General features: G+C 42.9%; 1 protein-coding gene across 1 annotated transcript in view; it reads right to left on the bottom strand.

Annotated features, from left to right (window-relative positions):
* AKAIN1 (A-kinase anchor inhibitor 1) overlaps nucleotides 1-20,777 on the bottom strand; it is a 90,507-nt gene extending 69,730 nt beyond the window's left edge. The window contains exon 1 of the mRNA XM_029587159.1: nucleotides 20,678-20,777. Within this exon, the coding sequence (XP_029443019.1) occupies nucleotides 20,678-20,777 (100 nt within the window). The remainder of the gene's footprint in view (nucleotides 1-20,677) is intronic.
* Nucleotides 20,778-21,075: the final 298 nt, after the last annotated feature.

The following is a 21,075-nucleotide window of genomic DNA, read 5'->3' as shown; positions in this document are numbered from 1 at the left end:
GTATTGCAAACTCTAATCTTCTCAAACCTTGACTGCTGTAGCTCCTTACTACTAGGTCTTCCAGCAAGTCACTTAAAACTAGAGATGTGAATCAGAACCGGAATCGGTTCTGATTCCGGTTTCGATTCACATCGTGTTTTTTTTTTTGTCCGGCCCGATCGAGTTTTTTTTTATCGGCTGCGCCCGAGCTGATAAACAAAAAACCCACCCGACCCTTTAAAACTAATCCCTTAGCTTCCCCCACCCTCCCGACTCCCCAAAAAAACTTTTTACAGGTACCTGGTGGTCCATAGGGGGTCCTGGGAGCAATCTCCCGCTCTCGGGCCGTCGGCTGCCACTAATAAAAATGGCGCCGATGGCCTTTGCCCTTACCATGTGACAGGGTATCCATGCCATTGGCCGGCCCATGTCACATGGTAGGAGCACTGGATGGCCTGCACCATTTATAAAGATGGTGCCGGCCATCCAGTGCTCCCTCCATGTGACAGGGGCCGGCCAATGGCACTGATACCCTGTCACATGGTAAGGGCAAAGGGCCATCGGCGCCATTTTGATTAGTGGCAGTCGACGGCCTGGGAGCGGGAGATCGCTCCCAGGATCCCCACTGAACCACCAGGTACCTGTAAAAAGTTTTTTGGGGGGTCGGGAGGGTGGGGGAAGCTAAGGGATTAGTTTTAAAGGGTCAGGTGGGTTTAGGGGTTATTTTTGTGTACCGTTTTTCCTGCCCTCCCCCAAAACGATAAGAGAACCCCCACAAACAATTTCATGGGGTTTTCCTATCGGTTTTGGGGAGCCCCCGATTTCTGACGATTTTGAAAATATCGTACGATATTTTCAATCATCAGAAGCCCGACTCACATCCCTACTTAAAACCACTACTACAAAATGCTGCAGCAAGACTATTATTAGGATCTAGGAAATATGATCACATTACACTTTCGCTGATATCACTACCAAGGACATTCATCAAAATGCAATAGGCTGCAATCGCGACGCGACTTTAACATTTAAATGAGGGAATGGGGAGGGGTTGGGGCAGAGTTTGGGTGGGGGTTAAAAAAATGTTAATGCCGGTACCTCTGCAGGTGATAATGTTTTACACATTATCGCCGGCAATAGGGCCAGAATTAATTACAGCTTTCCCATTGGTGCTATGGGGATGATTGTGTGCAGTATGGCCACAACCTGTTGCGTTCATGCCTCTTCTCGCCCCTCGCTCCACCCTCTCTACCTTGGGAGCGACTCCCTTCGGTTCTGATGGACAGATGCAGCCGTGGCTTCTCCCTGCCTCTTGGTCCCGGTGTCCCCGGGCTGGCTTGACGCTACAGATCCGCCATGTTCCTGATGATGTAAGGGCACGCGCGCGTGCTCCAGACTTTGTACCAGCAAGGGCGTGAACCTTGGGGGCATCCCCCCGTAGTGACGTCATCCATTTCCATTTTAAAAGGTCTTTGTTTGCTAACCTCTAACGAGTTAGCAAGGAACTCCAACAGGATTTGCTTCGGCAGTCCACGATACTTGCAACAATGATCCGAGTCAGCAAGGGGAATCCTTTTCCACTGCTCGGCCTTTTCAAACTTACCAGGAGTACCCGCTCCACGGGGGCTCCGCTCTCTCTTCTTGATTTCAGATTGCCAAGACGGGATCCGATACTCGCTCCTCGAGGGCCTACGTCCCTGAATACTCAGAAGACTCCTCATTGCCTGGAAGTGATCGCGGACGTGAATACAGTGAGTTCTATTGTAGATAGGAATTGGTACTCGCTCCACGAGGGCCTACATTCCTCTAGTTCTGAAGACTCCCTTCCTTCCAAGACGTTATCGCAGGTACAGAGATCGAGAGTTATATTGGCAAGTCTTCTGGGCCCTCGCTCCACTAGGGCCCATATTCCTAGAATCCTTTACAGACTCTCTTCTACTCTAGAAGCCATTTCATTTACAACTATTGTGAGTTCTTATTACAGACTGTTTAGAGGAACCAGTGCTCGCCTATGGCTCCTGTTCCTGAATATACTGAAGACTCTCTGTGGCATAGAGACCATTGCAGACATCTACTATTGTGAGTGTACCATCTTGTATCCAGTATACCCTGTCTACTCACTACTTCTAGTCTCTCTCTACAGCTCAGCGACCCAGAGATTATATTCCAGTATCAGAAGGACTTAAGACCTACTGGACACCTCGACTCACTCACTACTGCCACCACTGGTGGTCCAGCTTCCAGCTTAATAAAGAACTATTTGTGTTTATTTCATATTCTAGCCTAGCTGGTGGTTCCTCTCAGGATCTCCTCCTGGGGGCACTGTCATCTGTCATCGGCCCAGGGATTCACCATTTCCTCCAAGTGGTCATTCCTTACACTACTATCACTCTGTGAGAGCCAACCACTATCGACCACTAATACCGCTTACGGATTATATAGATAGCTACCTTCTCTTTCTATGGGACTTGCCAGCAGCCTATATATAACAGATTGCTACTCCGTAGCGAAGGCTTGATAGATTGCTATCTCAGTAGCGAAGTACAATATACCTATTGTTAGCTCCTCTCCTCAGAAGAATATCATTGAACAGATTGCCAACTCCTCTTCCTTGGGGAGTTGATCCATAACAGATTGCTACCTCTTTCTCTTACAGGAGCATCTAACAGCAGTTCGCTAACAGATTACCAACTCTGCCCCCCTGGCAGGGTCAGCACTACAGATAGCTAACTCCTCCCCTCTGGAGGAGCAGATCATGACAGATTGCTACTCCTCCCCCTTTCAGGAGAAAAGCAGAACAGATTGCTAACTCTGCCCTCCTGGTGGGGTGAGTGACAATAGATTGCTAACTCCTCCCCTCTGGAGGAGGAGAGCGTAACACAACCACAACGGACAAAAATGCACCGCCGTGATGCATCCGCCAGCTCACTAACCCCCCCCTGCTCCTTTTATTTGCAACTCATCATTCTGCTAATGATGAATCCCGGGGTACATTGGTTACTAGTTCAATTCAGAATCTACTATAAAGTTTTAACAATAATATTCAACATCATTCACTACAATAACACCGGCTTATTAGGAGTGATGCTACAACTGTACAATCCTCAACAATCACTAAGATCTCAAAATAAAGAACTATTGTCTGGTCCCACAATACCGTGCACACATCTGATGCAAATAAGAGATTGAGTATTTTCAATAGCAGGTCCAAACCTCTGGAATTCTCTGCCTGAGACATTACACATTTTACCAGAATGAAAGAAATTTAAATGTGAACTAAAAACATGGCTATTCAAAAACAAATATGATTTAACAAAATCATCAGAATATACAGAACCACATAAACAAGAAGGACAAAAATAATAATCTAAGACAGAAAGAGAGTGACTGGCGCAAATCCCCCAGCACCAATACACAATCCATCTACAAAGCCACCCTCCATCAATACAAGTCAGCTACCTCCAAATCCAAAAGGGACTACTATGCATCCAGAATTCACCACTTAATCTTCGACGCAAAAGCCCTCTTCGCCTATGTTTCCATTCTCACCCAAATCACCCCACAGGAGATTCCCAACCTAGCACAATCCAAAGCTGAAGAACTTGCACTTCATTTTTACAACAAAGTCAACAGCCTTCTAACACAACTGCCTTCTAATCCCACCGACCCTGCTCTTCACCAGTCTCTTCAACAGTCATCCCTCAACAACAATGGTCTGGAAACACTGGAACCCATCTCTATCTTAGAGATACAAACTCTTATAAGAAGAATGAAACCTTCCTCACATCCTTTGGATTCTATCCCCACCAAACTGCTCCTGGCCATCCCTGAATCCATCGCTAAAACTTTGTCTGACATCATAAATTGCTCACTCTCCCAAGGTCTATATCCTGACGACCTCAAACTGGCCTCCATCAAACCTCTACTTAAGAAACCCAATTTGGATCCTAAAGACCCCAACAATTTCCGACCTATCGCCAATCTCCCATTCATTGCCAAGATTCTAGAAAAAGTTGTCAATACTCAACTCTCCGACTACATTGAAGAAAACAAAATCCTATTCCAATCACAATACGGATTTCGCAAATCATTGAGCACTGAATCCCTCCTCATCTCCATGTCTGACTTCATACTAATGGGCCTGGACAAAGGTCAATCCTTCCTTCTGATTCTACTGGACCTATCAGCCGCCTTTGATACGGTCAACCATTCCATTCTTATTTCCATTCTGGCTTCTATAGGTATCTCAGGCACCGCACTCTCATGGTTTAAATCTTTTCTCTCCAACAGAGGCTTCAAGGTTAAGATACAGAACAAAGAATCCTCACGAATGGACGCAACCATAGGAGTCCCTCAGGGCTCCTCACTATCACCTACACTCTTTAACATTTATCTGTTACCAATCTGCAAACTCCTCTCCAACCTTAACCTCAAACATTTCCTTTACGCCGACGACATCCAGATCGTGATACCCATTAAAGATTCTTACGCAAAAACTGGTTCACTGGGAAAACTGTCTCTCCGAAATTAAACGTCTCCTGTCTAACCTAAACCTAGTTTTAAACTCCTCTAAAACAGAAATGCTACTCATCTCCCCAGATAACAATTCCATCTCAAATCCTCCAACTATCCCAACTACTACACAGGTGAGAGATCTAGGAGTATTAATTGATAACAGGATGAACCTTAAAGCCTCCATCAACAGAACCACCAAGGATTGTTTCCATAAACTCCAAGTTCTGAAAAGAATCAGACCACTCTTCCACACTCAGGATTTCAGAACCATTCTACAAGCTATCATTTTTTCTAAGATCGATTACTGTAACTCTATCCTTCTGGGCCTACCCTCCTCCTACACTAAACCCCTTCAGATGTTACAAAACGCTGCGGCAAGACTACTGACAAATTCCAGGAGGAGGGACCATATATCTCCAATCCTAAAAGATCTCCACTGGTTGCCTGTTCACTTTAGAATCCTCTACAAATCTCTTTCCATAATATACAAAACTATCCATCAACACACCCCTCTAGACTTACAAGTCCCTTTCCAAATTTACAACTCCTCCAGACCAACAAGAAACGCACTCAGTGGATCTCTTCAAGTGCCCCCAGCCAAAACCACCAGACACATTACCTTGAGAGATCGGGCCTTCTCAACAGCTGGCCCCCTTCTGTGGAACTCCATCCCTCCGGACCTTAGACAGGAGCCCAGCCTCCCAACCTTCAAGAAGAGACTTAAGACCTGGCTGTTTAAAAAAGCATTCCCGGACACCGATTAATTCTATTCAGCCAGATCTACCACTTACTCATGTAAATATGTTTCTGCTAATGTAAATACCTTCATCTAATGTTATACGCTCCATTTCTTCTCTTCTCCCAGTTCTATTACCTTGTTATTTGTAACTGCTTCCTTCCACACCAATAGGTTACTCAATTGTTCATTGTACACCCCTGTTATATGTAAACCGGCATGATGTGTTTGTAACATGAATACCGGTATATAAAAATTTTAAATAAATAAAAATAAATAAAATATTCAAATCATGAAGAATAAAACAAATGAGAGAATGCAAGATTCTCAAAACAACTCACTGACTTCTTATCCAGCTACCTTAATCAAATTACGGTACTGTAAATATCACATGTGGTAGAAAAAGGGGCATATTAGCACATTGCAGTAATACCTAGATAATTGCATTTTCCCAGGTGCTGAGAGAGAGAGAGAGAGAGAGAAAGAGAGAGAGAGAGAGACTTATCTACAAGCCTCTTCTAGTAGTAAGCTATTTATATCTCTATAGGAGGCCCACCTAGTAAGTCAAGGTGAGCTTTAGGTAGTAGTGTAGGGGTTAGGGGCCACTTTGACATGCAAAGTGAGATGTATGAACAGAACTGTACACTCTTGTGAAGATTTGATGTTCTTCGTAGTGAGGAAACTCACACAAAGATGAGATCTGTACAATACTCTCTCACCCCAGCTTGATGGACTCTCTACCTGGGTAACATCAAGCTAGGTTAAGAGAACATTCTACAAATATTTTTTATAATTTTCTCTTTATTAGATATCATGCATCAATATACAGAAAATATAACACTCTACCCAAATAAGCATACATCTGCATTTATAACCCATACTCAGGGGGAGATATAAGCATGTAAAAATATGCCAGCCCATAGTATCTACCTATAGGTGTATGCATACAAACACAATAGAAAATATTAAGGTTAGGGGTTACTTTATCACTTTACTGGTCATCATTCTCTGTTATCTGAGCTGGGTTCTTATCTAATAAAAAGGTCTCTAAATGTAAAGGATCAGAAAATCTAAACTTCTTCCCCTGAAAATTCACACAACAAAAAAGAAGCTCCCAGAGCCACCGTCCGCCCTTTAAGAGACAAAAAGTGTCTCCGACGAGCTTCTGTGGCTCTGGAAATATCCGGGAAGACTTGAATTTTCTGTCCACAAAATAGAGCATATTTGTTTCTAAGAAAATTTTGAAATATATTATCTTTGTCTTGTTCCGATTTCGGAGCAGCCTCGGAGGGAACAGGGAAAGCCATCGGGGCTCACCTAGGGCTCGGCGCGCGCAAGTGTGCATCCCCTTGGGCGCGCCGACCCCGGATTTTATAACATGAGTGCAGCTGCGCGCATGTGTTATAAAATTTGGCTTAGATTTGTGCGCGCCGGGTTGCGCGCACAAATCTACGCCCGCGTGTAGGTATTAAAATCTACCCCTTAGAGCTTTTCCCATAGACACAAAATGGGAGAAAAGCCTTAATGAATCTGGCCCTTAGATTGTAAGTCCTCTGGGGATATGGAAATTCCTATAGTACCTGCATGTAATCCTCTTTGAAGTGCCAAAAAGTGGAATTAAAAAAAAAAAAAAAAATTAACTCGAGTGCTGTTGTATGCACATCGGCCTAAGGACGGTGTGAGGACGCAAGAGGGTGACATCAAAGCAGCGTCCCTGCCGCCGGCGAACTTCACCACACATCAAATAATGTCACGCTCATAGGCATACAAGTCAAACGCATTCATTCAGTCTAACAGCTCACACAGATTTCTCTTCACATTTGCTTCAGATCCTAACATATCAGTGAACTTGCAATAACAAAAGATGGGATCACAATGTTATCAGAACAAACATAGACGACACTAACCACATCTCTATATAACTTGAAAAATCGTCGGTCATATCTGATACATAAATAAGAAATATTCGATAACAAAGCAAAACTCATACTTCTCAAATAAACTGCATGCTTTGCTTTCCACCATTCAGTCTTTCAAATTACACAAGTTTCTCTCACATTGCACTGTCAGCCATGACTGATGATCTTGGTAATAAAAATAAACCATAGCTCCTCTGCTTCCAGGATTCACAACTACAGCCTCATAAAAAAAAATACAAATAAATAAATGAGATCCTACTAAAAGAAAACAAGCTTAGAATTGCTTGGCAACTTCATTTTATGACTCCATGACCTGCATGTGTGTGTTACAGTTGCTCTGGGTTGTTATATATCTTGCAGTTGCTCTGTGAAGGGTGGGACAAGGTCTCCCCTCCTGTCAGATTCAGATAGCTTTATTGGCATGACAATTGTGCATGTGTTGCCAAAGTTTTATACATAACAATTAAAATAAAAAAGGAATAAAAGAGATTAAATATTAGAAAATAATAACAGTAAAGTAAAACTACAGGTTACAGAAAATACAACAAGGGCAAATCTCAAGATTTAGTACTAGTCCTTATTATTCCTGGTCAGGTTTCATTTCTATCTTGTCAACAAGATGCCATATATTTTGCATCTATAGCTGAAGTTTATCCTCTTTCTTCCATGGTTACATGGTTTTCTTGCTCCTAAACAATTCTTTTTTAATTTTTAATTTTTTTTAAAGACCCCATGGCAGGAAGGCAATGGTAGTGCTGGATGATGACGTCAGTGCAGCTGGATACTTAAGGCCCAGCCCCACTCTCCCTCGATATCTTAGCTACAGGTCCTTCTGCATCACAGTGCGTGTTTGCCTTTGCCTTGCCTCTGTGTTGCCCTGCATTGCTTCGTTGTTCCTTGCCTAACTTGTCTCGTTGTCTCCTTGCCTTGCCCTGTCTCTCTGTTGACCTACCTGTCCACCCTGCCTGTATCTTGGTCTCCTATGCCTTGTCTTGTCTGACTCTTGCCTGAATCCTAGTTCTGACCTCTGCTATGGACTAACTACTCTTCTGGACTGCCGCCTGCCCTGACCTTAGCTTGGACCTTGACCTGCCTTCTCGCTGCCTGCCCTGACCTTGGCCTGGATCCATATACCATTGCTCACTGCCAGTCTTGACCACTGACCAAGATTTGATAACATCAGACCACTCTTTATAGGACTTTCGCCTAAGCCCTGCCAGCTCCTGGAATCCAAGAGCTCAACCTGCAGGGAACAGGGCTGCTACAGTCCTAGTAAGAGCAAGTCTACCAGCTGTCAGCGTGGGCCTAGTAGGTTCGCCTGCTAGGCTGCATCAATCAAACCACAGCCCAGGGGCTCACATCCATGATAGCTGTCATATTTGTAAATGGAAAACCTTCAAGTATATTATGGAATAGTTTAAACAATTGGCCTGCAAGACATTAGTTCAGGGACGGTAACTTTCAAACCAGTGTGCGCAAGCATTTTGATACATGTCCATCAGCGCATGCCCAGATACATGGCCCAACATTGTTGCCGACTGGCTTACCTGCTTATGAGGTTGATGGAAGCTTTAACAGAAACCGGGCAGTTTAATAAGGAGATGCAAGGTTAGCGTTTACTCCTGAAGAAGGGCTCTTGTTCCAACATATTGCAATGTCGGGTGGAAGCTGAGGTTTGCACAAAGGAAGACTGCTCTTGTCTTGTGCACCAGCGCTCCGAGAAGCCATCTTTGTTCCCGGATTGGTTGACAAGCTTAAGATAAGTTCAGCTTGTGTTTTAGTACAAGTTTTTTATTTGCAAAGAAAATATGCTTTAAAAAAAAGAACTATTGGCTCATGATAAGGACATTTAAATATTTCATATTGACCAATGACTATAACCTTGCACACTTGGTTTGTCAGAAACGTGAAATCATTCGTGTCTGACAAGTGCAATATGAAGGTCACTAATATTTAATATAGTGAGTTTATTGACATATCCAAGACATTTTTCACGGGTGAGATCCTTAGCATTCTGTGTGGTTTACGATTCTTTCACTTTTGGGTGTCCCCGTTTTTAGTATTTTCATAAATACTCACAGGCATACTTCAGGTTAAAGACATGGAACGCTCACTCCCTGCCCCTTTTTTACTTACTGATTTGTGAACGTATCTGGAGATACGTGCATTCTCGGGTGCCTCTTAAAATCCACGCAGCATGTGCTGGCCTGAGATACTCATGCATCTCCCAGCTTTAACGCAACTAGAGCTTTTAAAATCCACCTGTGTGCGTGTAAATCCCGCTTCTCCCATGTAAGTTTGGGAATTTTAAAAGGGGCGCACAGCCACACCATTGCCAGTTTCACGAGTTCATCCACTAGTTCACCCAGTTAACAGTTAGGTCCTCTATTCACTCCTTGTTTGATAGTCTGCACTCCCCCCCAGTTACTCCAGACCCTCTAAACCCCTGAGAAATTGCACTTTCTTTTTATGTTTAAAGTTACACTTCCTCCATAGCAGAAGTAAACTTATACAGCACAGGATGTGGGTGCACACCCAGGCTCATAACTATTTACGCACACATCTCTTGACCATGCCCCAAAATGCCCAAGTCCTTCCCAGACCATGCCATACCTTGCCCCTTTTTGAAATCTTTTGAGACGTGTGCACCAGCAGGAGATATGTATGCATCTAGATGGCTTTCAAAATTAGATGGGCGCAAGCGAGTCCAACTTGTGCACATCCCCAAATTGATGCATGCGCAGGGCTCTAAAAAACCTACCTCCAATTGTTTAGAAGTACGAGGATTATTGAACGCAATACTATTTAATCTATGAATAAGACTGCTATATTATAGGAACTGGTTTTATTATCTTTGATGAAACTGGGGTGTCACTTAAAAGTGAGTGTGTTGTGTGAGAGTGTGAGGGAACAAAAACATGTACCCTAGATGCAAAAAGGCCGTCTTAAATTATGAAACTACTTGGGGAGCTGGAGTTTTATGGTTGGGAATTGTTTAGTCAAGTAGCCTATTACAACTGAGGATGTGCATTCGTTTAAAACAAAAGTGCAAAACACAATGAGTAAGGCTAATTTGTTTCATTCGGGACGCCCCAGACAGAATCAGGAGCCCCCAAATGAAACAAACTATTCATTCCATTCGTTTTAAACTAATGCATCTGGGCTAGGTCCAGGCCCAAAGCCAGGGTCCCACCTAGGACATAGGCTGAAGCCCAAAGCTCTAGGTCACGGCCTAGGCCCAAGGGCGACACTAGGACCTTGGCCAAGATTCCAGAAAATAAAAAAAAAAATTACCTGATCCATCAGGTATCTGACAAAGGCTGGATCCCGATGCCTAGGCCTCACCCCAGGTCAGAGCCCGGGCCCAGGCCCTACGCTGTGACCCGATATGAAAGCCGAGTCCTGATGCCAGGGCTTGGCCCAGACCCAGGCCTGATGCTTCGACCCGACCCAGAGGCCGGGTCCTCATCCTAGGAAAGAACCTGGTCCCAGACCCTATCCCATGAACTGATCTGAAGGCCAGATCCCAACATTGGGGCCTTGGCCCAGACCCAGACCCGACGCCAAAACCCGACCCAGAAGCCAGGTCCCAATGTTGGGACCTCAGCTTGAACCCTGGCCCGATGCCATGATTGGACCTAGAGGGCCAGGTTCCGATACTAGAACTGAGGCCTGAAGCCTCGACCTGACCCAGTGCCGAGTACTGATGCTGGGGCCTCGGCCTGGACACAAAGCCAGGCCTTGGAGCCCAGGCCTGGGCGCTCCTCTACTTTGTCATTGTCTTTCTTTGGTGCTTGAAAGCCATATGATGCCGTCCGCTGGGGTCGCACCAAAGTCGCATTCACTCCAGCAGATGGCACCATTTTGATGTACAACAATACTGTATGAATTTGTACATCAAAATGGCTCCAAGACACCCAGGCCTGACCCTGTGTCATGGTCAAGGAGTCAGGACCTGCCCTCCGAGCTGAAGCCCTGGCATTGGGCATGGATACAGGACACGGCTATGGCACTGGGATCTGGCCTCTGGGGTGGATTGTGGCATCGGGCCTGGGTCTGGGATGAGACCACGTCATTAGGACCTGGCCTTCGGTTCAAGTTATGGTGTCGGGCCTGGGCCCAGACTCAGGCCTAGATGTCGGGTCCCAGCCTCCAGGTCAGGTCATGGTGTTGGATTTGTGTCTGGACTGGGGCCCTGGCATTAGAACCTGGCCTCCCAATTGGGTTGTGCCATGGAGTCTAGGTCTGGGCTGAGGCCCCAGTTTTGGGCCCCGGCTTCCGGGTTGGGTCACAGCATCGGGCCTGGGTCTGGTCTCCAGCCTAGGCCTAGGCCCAGGTATTGAGACTTTGCATCCAGGCGGAGCTAGTGTAGAGCCTGGGTCCATGTCAAGGCCCTGGCCTCTGGGCCCGGCTGTGGCATCCGGTCTGGTTCCGGGCTCCGGCTAGGCCAAGGCCCTGGAGTTGGGCTGGTTCTGGCCGAGGCTGAGGCATCAACCTGTGCAAGTCCTAGGGTTTGTCTTAGGCCTTGCTGGTGGATTCCCACTGGACTGGGTAAGTGGGGGCTGGGGGAATCAAAGCCTTGGCATTTTTCCAGGTAAGTGGGTGGGAGGCTTCACTTTTGTTGTTTGGCCATTTTATTTTTATTGTTTGATTCATTTTTTCACACAAAGGAAACAAATTTGTGGGAAAATAATCTCCCGAAAATGAAAATGAAATTTTTTTCCCCTGCACATCCCTAATTACAATAAGAAATATGCAACTGTTTTGTAAAGTGCATTGCTGTTAGAGTTTTTGAAAACTCTACAGGTAGTTGATTTTCTGCAAAAAGGTTTGCGATTGCTGCTTAATCTAGGGAGCACTGATAATAATGCATATTTTCATTTCTTAATAATCATATAATAATAAAGTTGAATGGTATTTAATAAAATAATAACTGAACATTACTGGCACTGGGTCTCCAATGCCTCCTATAGGTCTATGGCATGACTGCACTTTTCGTATTGTGTGCAGTGCTGGTCACCCCATCTCAAAAAAGATATAGCAGAAATAGAAAAGGTGCAGAGAAGGCAAAAAAATGATAAAGGGGATGGAACAGCTCTTTTATTATGAAAGGCTGAGCAGGGAAGCTTGAAGCCAAGAGCATGCCTCATGACCTCTCAGGGTTCCTAGACAAGGGGGTGGACGGGGAGAAGAAATCTTATAGTTTCTCCTCTCAGGACTCTTCTGCTCTCTTCAGCAAAATGCACAAAAAACACTATGCAGTCTCCCAAACTATTGTTCAAAATAAAAGGTGGCACTTATAGCAGGTAAAACAAAATCCAGAAAATGATACACCAATGGCTAGTGCATCAAACAGCAACACAAAGTCCAAAATAGCACAAAAAAATACATCTGTCTTTGTTTAGCAGCAAAATTGTACCCTCCCAAAACAGGACATGGACTCTCCTTCTTTGGGTCCTCCCAGGTAATTGCTTGGATAGCAGCTCCCTTCCTTTCTTTCAGCAGCTTCTCCCACTTTAAACAGCCTCTGGCTGACTCCACCAGAAAGGCCTTAGGACTTCTTCCTCAGCTGGGAAGATTCTTGTTTAAAACTCCCACCAAAGATTAAATCTTTTCTTAGGTAACATGTTTCCAATAACTTCTCCCAGTCAGATGAGAAATTATAAGCACCTCTGCTTCCTCACTACAGTCTTCTCCTCAGGCTTCTCAGGATTCTCTCTGCTGAACCCCAAGAACTTCTCCTCCCAGAAGTGCCATGCACCATGACCTTGTGTCTCTGTTCCCTTCACTGGACAGGAATTGTTCTTTTCAGATAGTCCTCAGTCGAGAGAAGATCATACACTTGGTGCTTTCTCTATGGAAGGAAAGACCCTGCTAGCACTACTCCATGGGGAGATGACAATCTAAACTACGGTTTACAGACTGACTTCTATTTCACCTTCAAACTTGCAGACTTCCCAACAATACCCTCTTGCATCTCAAGAGTGCAGGGATTTTTATCAAAACTATAATCCCTCCCACTGGGGAGTGCCATACCTCCTAATACACTTCCATCTATACTGACCTTACTAGCAAAGCAGGATCTGTTGAGATCACCTATTCTACTACTGGCATGCCAAGTAGTTGAGACTACTGTGGTTATAACAGCTAAGGAAAACTCCATTAAGGGTCAGATTTAGAGGGGTCCTCCTTTGTGTGCTCCTTCGTGGATAACTAAGTGACATTGATGACATCAAATAATCCCAAGTGTTTTCTTCTTAGCCATGGCCTTTCATCTGTCATCCCAACTGTTATAGGTCAAGGTCATAATGGGAACCTGGTTTTCTACAACCTCATTATCTACTGCCTATGAATTCCAGCTCTTTTTCAGTTTTGATCTCTGAAGTTCTTTAGTCTTATTGTTGGTAAATGTTCAGAATGTAAAGAAAAAGATCACTATTTTATTTGACTTTCTTTGTCCAAACTCTCCTAATTGTCTTTGTTTAGCCGAGACATGGTTGTGTGATGCTGACTTGGTTCTGGTAAACCAGATCTCTCCCCACCCAAGTTATGAAGTTTTTTTCTCAGCCTTGACCATCCAGGCCTGGTAATGGTTTTATGAAAATTATTCATAAGAAGTACAAACCAATACATTTAAAGTTAGATACTGTTCTTCCTTATGAAATCATTGTGGTTTCATCTACACTTGTAAATTTCAGTTTAGTCTACATCCCTCCTGGTCTCATAATATGTCTCCTCTAATTTAAGGATTGTCAGATTTAGGTTTAGATCTCAAGGATACAATAGTACTTGGGGATTTTAATGTTCTTATAAATCAAGATCCAGTACCTCCAGCTAGCAATACACTATTCACCACATTGTCTGGACTAGGCTTGGAGCACTTCATTAATTCCCCTACTGATAATCATGGCCAAAATCTAGATTTATATGTCCTGATTTGTTATCAATTCCACTTCTAGATCTTTCTATTTTGACAGTTCCTTGGTCTGATCATTATTTAATTTCCTGTTCATGTCAGCTTCAGCCACGTCATTTGCCAAAAAAAACCCTCCACATTACATCTTGAGGTGGGTGTCACATCAACATTGATAAATTTAAAACGTATCTATTACCTAGAGTAGCTACTTTTAATCCAAATACCAGCACTCAAGCAGCTGATCTTTGGCAATCAACTTTTCTAGAGGTGTCTAACATAATTGCTCCTTTAAAGTCAATAAAAATTAATCGTTCTAACTATGCCAGCTGGTACACCCCTTCTCTGACACTGTACAAGCAGGAACTGTGGAAGAATCAGCATAAATGGCACAAACATCCATCTGCTTCTAATAAACAGATCTATGTTGCCAAATTATCATCTTACACAAACCAAGTTAATATGGCCAAGAAGGAGTATTTTCAAGTAGAATTCGCTCCTCGGCTAACAATGCAGCCAAGCTTTTCTACACTGTGAAGTCATTAACATCTAAATCTTTGAATGTATTTTCTAACACTGATCATACTATTTCTCTTTACAACCAGTTTGCAACCTTTTTTTCCTAAGAAGTAGTCAATATCCTTGCCAAATTCTCCAGTGATATTACAGCTAATAAGAATGATCTGCCTACTGATCTACATATCTGGATCTCCTTTGATTCTGTTTCTGAATTTACCTTGTCACAGTTAATGGCAAAGATGAATAACATCACATGTCCTCTCAATCCCTCCTCAACATCCTTGCTGAAAGTAGTTGGCAAGGTTATTATTAAACCTGTAGCTAATATCGTTAATCTCTCTCTCTCTCTGTCATCTGATGTTTTGCCACCCTCCCTCAAGTAAGCATCAATTAGATTTATCTTGAAAAAGGTCAATGCTGATTGCTAACTACAGCTCAATTTCTTCCCTCCCATTTTTAGCTAAGATAATCAAATCTGTAGTATTTTCTTGGTTTAATAATTTTTTGTAGGATAACTTCCAATCAGGGCTTCAACACCAAGACCCCACTAATCTCCAGTAATGACACCATGTTAAGAGGTTTTGAAACGTCTTGGTTCTCTTAGATACTGTATATCCGTAGTATTCACTACTCATGATCATAACATCCTTTTATCATGCTTGCAGTCACTTGGGATAAAAGGAAATGTTCTGAATGGGTTTTCATTTTATCTCACAGAGCATCAACAGCAGATTTGATTCCAGAATACAGTGTGATCCCCAGGGTACCTCAATAGTCAGCATTGTCAGCAACCGTATTTAACATATATCTTACACTTTATGCAAAGTGTAGGCATGAATTATGGAATTTACACTGATGACATCCATTTCTTTGTTCCTTGTACTTCACCCTGATCCCATACAACCAGTCTTATAACCTTTTGCTTAAACTCATCAAGAGATAGCTGTTTCATAACAAATTTGTTAAATATTAACAAAATTAGACTTGTTATGTTTACTGCCCTCAAAGATTTTCCATCTGATGTTCCTTCGGTTTTCATTTTCAATGATCACACAATTCCAATCAGGCAACACGCTTGGAATCTTGGTATCATTATTGATGCCAATTTATCTATAAAACTGCATATTTAGAATATTGTCAGATCTTCCTTTTTTTAAGCTTCATATGCTTAGGCATCTTCATCTGCTTTTAAATCCACAAAACCTTCACACTGTTTTGAAGGGTCTCATTTTGTCAGGCCTTGACTACTGTAACCCTGTAACTTGGGCTGCAGAGGAATTCCATCAGAGCCATGCAGATTGTTCCAAATGCTGCTGCTCAGCTGCTAAACCAGTGCAGGGATGCGCGACCATAGTGCTCCCATTTTGTCTTGCCAGCACTGGATGGCAGTCCAGTGGCGCTTTCATTTTAAAGCTCTGCCCTTAATACACAGACTTCTTCAAAACAGCTCCATACCCTGGTTTAATGCCATATTGTGTGTTATATCAGCCTGCCCGACTTCTAAGGTCAACTAATAACAACTTTCTAGAAATTCCTTCAATTAAATTTGTGCATCCTGGTGCGTTGTGGCATCATGCCTATGGAATGCGCTGCCTGAGAAGCTCCAAACGATATCATGTGTTAAATCATTCAAGAAGATAATAAAAACTAATTTGGTGACCTTGCATGGAACTAATTCATTTCTGAAGTTCTATAAGCTTCAGCAATGGCCCTCATATCAGATACAGTCTAAACCATCTCTGCAAGCTCTTTGTAAATTGATATATTCCGCTTTCTTTTATATTTTTGTAATTACTGTTTTTAAATTATGTATGTTATATTCCTGTGAACTGCCAGTATGAGTGCTGGCTATAATTTTTACAAACAAATAAATAAATCATTTTCTTATGGTCCACTATGTACTGCCAAAATGAGAATAAGCAATAATAATGACTTTGAAGTTTCTGGAAGACTGGCTAGCCTGTGAACTAATCAATGTATTATCTTTTTGTGTTTTTTCAGACTGACCCACACCCATCTTGCTGTTCTAGGGGTTGGAGCGGAGCACCCTACATCATGGGTATCAGATTGACCAAGTTAATGGAGAATCCACAGGGGTACAAGGGTCTAGGAAAGAAGTGTGGCTGGTGGAAGATGGTTTTGTGATTCTTCACTTGCCTTTTGTCCAGCATGTGGTGACGGTGCCTGTGTGGCATGCTGGTGTGCTAAGCTAGCAGGTGCTCTATTCAGCTGTTTTATGTTTCATAGAGGTTCAGCTTTCTACACTTGATGTCAGTTGCTTCTGTCTCTGTCATTTTTGCTGTCTGTAGTTTGAGTTCTATACTTGGCCATGGCCCTTAATGAATGCCATAAAAAGGAACATGCTGCCAATTTGCAGAATGAGTTCCATGTCTCAATGTACCTCCCACCATTCTTATCCATTTTTACACTGTGTCCTTTTGGTTTTCTGGTTATAGTAGCCTTCCATTTCTTGTCTATAGTTATATATTTATTTATTTATTTGCGGTTTTTATATACCGACGTTCGTTTAGTAACATCACATCGGTTCACATTCAACAATATTTCACAACAGCGCTATATAAATATAGGTATTAGCAGCAGTGTTTTACAGATAACATTCAAACTTAAGAGAGAAATGACAAATCCATATAAATGCAAGAGATTAACATGGTGGAAGGTAACTTCATACAAGAAAGCTAAATACATGAAAACTACCAAATTAAAAGGCAATGTTATATTAGCTAGAGGAATCATTCTCATGGATCTTTATTTGATGAAATTGAATTAATGGACTAATATCTCTAGGGGCATTAATTATTGCACATTAAGAAAGCATAAGAGACTTTTATCACCAGGGATGGAATTAGGATTTTGCCACTTCTAGGCACTTTTGGTGTTTTCACTCCCCCCCATCCCTGTAGGGATCTGTTTCAGGGTAGCTGACAGCTGTTCTCTGCTGAATGAGCATCAGCAGAGCTTGAAGGTTCTACATCTTAGCCAGCCTGATGCCTCTAAATGGTTGCCACCCTAGACACAAACATAACGGGTGCCTATTGACAAATCCAGGGCTGGTTATCATCTTTATTTATGTCTACCCCTGCCTGCAGGCAGACTATGCCACAGCTGCTGCTAAGAGCTCACGTTTCCCAGGCGAAGCTTACCACTAGTGAAGACCTGGATGCCTTGAGGTTTACCATAGAATAGAAGACATGGCAGGTTGTGTTGGCTCGCCTTGCTGAACACTTGCTGGATACTCTGTTGTGTATGAAGAATCTCAAGTTCTTTTTTTTCCTCTTTCAGCCTATCATGACAATGCTGCTCCTCGACACCCAGGATGAGGCAGAGACAGGATGGTGATGCAACAAAAGGAGAACCCCCCCAGCACCACCCCATCCCCAGGCAACATTGCCCAGTGAGCTGCTGCTCACCCTGGAATGGAAACCAAAATATTTAAAATGCTATTTTTTTTAATTGTTTACATTAAACTTGTTTTATTTTGGCAGTTTTTATCTTCTGCGTGTTTTGGAATAGGTTTTGTGATGTGTGAGCAAATATGATAGATATGAAAAAGCAAATGTATGGATGTGAATGACTGCAGGCTTATGTGTGCACATGGGTACAGTGCAGATGTGTGAGAGAGAACATGAGCATGAGATATGCATGATATGGAGGGATATGTGTGGAACCTAATAAGCTGCTTTTAAAAGAGCACCAAGATCCTTGTTAGAAAAAGCAGTATTATCTCTTTAAAAATAGTGAAAAAGTGCTTTGAAATATCTTCAGACTAGGGTTACCATATAACTCCATGTCTGCAGGGAGAGACGGAGCCAATTCTTCTTTTACTCCTACTGCATGCATAAACTTCTGGTTCCAGTATCTTAAGAAGTCCATCCATGTAATGGATAATAGATTGTATATAGCATGTACATTACTCCTGCTTTTTGTAAATTAACCCTGTACTCCCCTCCCCTGTTCCCAGCATACTCATTAGCTCCAAGTTACTGCCCTGCCCCTTCCCCCTCCTCCCCCCCAGTTAAAATATCAGTTACAATGTAAAGCCCTGTTGGCTGATTTTGCTGTTGTCTGGAAACCGATGTGATGTCTCGTGCGAATGTCGGTATAGAAAAATGTTAAATAAATAAATAAATAAATAAAGAACCAGGACTAAGTCTTTCCCTACAGTCAAGGTGCTGGCCTTATTCCTGACACTTTTTTTTTTTCATATTTCATTCCAATGGATGACTATCCTACGGTGGTCTTGGTTGAGGGAGATGGAATGGTGCTAGGAGAATGTCTATGGTGGCTTCACTTCCTGCATGCCCCAAATTTCTTTTTTCTTTCCACACAAAAGTATTATTTGCTTGCCCCAAGTATCCCTGAAATAAACTCTTTTATGACAGTAGATATTTAAAAAAAAAAAACAAAACACACAATATTCATCTATTAAGCACCACATGGAAATCCTAAACTATAGAGGCGAATCAAGCACTTAAAAGTGTGTTTGTGTGACCTGTTCTCATGTACACAAATCACCTGGATTTTTAGAGACTTTGATTTTTATTGTTTTAAATTAGTGTTTCCTAAATCTAGTCCTGGAAGCACAGGTAACTAGTCTAGTTTTTTTGCATAGCCAATGCCATAGAGAGCATGCATGAGATGGATTTGCTTATACTGCATTGCCTATGTATGCAAAGTAATTTGTTTATTTAATCTTAATATTTTGTTATATCGCTAGTGTCCCAAATCAAAATTTTTAAAAAGGCTACAAAAGTACAAATATCTAAAACAAAAAAACAAACTACAATAAAATCTAATTCAGTGGTGGGTTCTTCAGGTACATTTCCCAGGTAAACATATCTAGATAACTTAAACCAGATATTGAGAAGTGCAGCCACATCACTGAATATAACCAGTCAATACCAAGTTATCTGGATAAACTTATTCAGGACTGGTATGCAACATGACCACACACCCAAATCACCTACCCATGTAACGCTATCAATGGTTTTCCAGATAACGTAGCTTTGTCCTGGAATGCCTCAGAATTCCTTCAATGTATCCAGATAAATTTAATCTAACTAAAAACTTACTAGTTAATGACTATATTTTAATCCTATGATTTGTCCAGCTAGGTCTTGAACTTAACTGGACAAAGCATTTTAGCCTCAAATCTAAGACCTCCCATTCCAGTTAAAATCCAGTGAGACTTTCTCTAAGCCTCATGAGAACATTCCATAAATGCTTGTTCAACAAACCAAGCCTTTAATATCCTTCTAAAGGATAGGCAGTGGGGCTGTAGATGAATGTCAAAAGGGACTGAATTCCTTAGGGTTGGAGCAGAGGGAACATATTCATGATAGATAACTATCCTGAAAGGCAGAACAAGATAAGGTTGGGAATCACAGACATGCACAGTTATATAGGGGCTCATTTACTAAGCTGCAGTAAGGCATACATTACATTCCCTGGCAATTTCACACCTTACTTATCTTACTGCAGAAAAAATGAGGCACAATGTGAGAAAATAAATGAGCTGTGTTACATGCAAATGCATGCAATGCAGTTCATTGTTAGACAAATGGAGTAGTATGGCTCACAAAAAACTTTGCAAATTGTACTACTCCTGAAAGTTAACTATATCTCAAGTGGTATAGCTGTTTCCCCTGAGAGCATCAGCAGGCTAACGTGCCTTCCGATGCTCTTGATTCACCACAGGGCCTTAACAATTAGGTGGGAATGTAGTCCTTAGACATCCCAACCCCACAACCAAACACATTAAATAAAAATGAACCCCCTTATCCCTTCTTTGCCTTGCCCCCATCCCAGCATAACACCTCCTTCCTGTCAACACTAGCACTCCCTCCAAACAAAGTAAAATTAAGAACTACCACCTTGCATATCCCACTCACTACCCAGGTTTGATCCAAATCATACCCACCCCACAGCCCCATCCTCTTCCCCATCTCCCTTCCTCAGAAAAAAAAAGCTATGGGTCATCTGGGGCAGGAGTGATGCCCTCCTGCACCAAAATTCAAAATGGTGCTGTTTGTGTTGCAATTCCACTCATGGGAGGGCCCCGTGAGCGGTCTCACATACCTCCCGATGCCACCTGGCCGATGTTGCCACTTGTGTCTTGTGCGGCTTTGATTGCCGCTCTCCCACTTTGGGTCAGATGCCAGCTCTGCTTCTTTCGCATCCTTGAGCCGCTGCTAATGCTGCCTGTCCCATGTGACAGTGAAAGGCCATTGACGCCGCCAAGTGATGCTGTGGCCTGTGAGCCACATGGCTGACACCCTCATGTGGCCTGAAATCCCGCCGACTGCAGCCACACCATTGCTCCTGCCTGGTGTCCCCTAGGTGCACATGTGCACGCCAGCTCTAGCTTTAAAGGGCCCATGGTGGAAAAACCACCCTCCTCTTGATGACGTCCTTCCTGCCAGCCCTATAAAAGGGCTCCGCAGTCTACTCAGCCTTTGCCTTCGCAAGAGTTTCCT

This window comes from Rhinatrema bivittatum, chromosome 2, assembly GCF_901001135.1.
Source record: "Rhinatrema bivittatum chromosome 2, aRhiBiv1.1, whole genome shotgun sequence".
NCBI classification, from domain to species: domain Eukaryota; kingdom Metazoa; phylum Chordata; class Amphibia; order Gymnophiona; family Rhinatrematidae; genus Rhinatrema; species Rhinatrema bivittatum.
The sequence above is the reverse complement of the archived record's forward strand: the minus strand, read 5'-3'. Positions and strand labels throughout refer to the sequence as shown.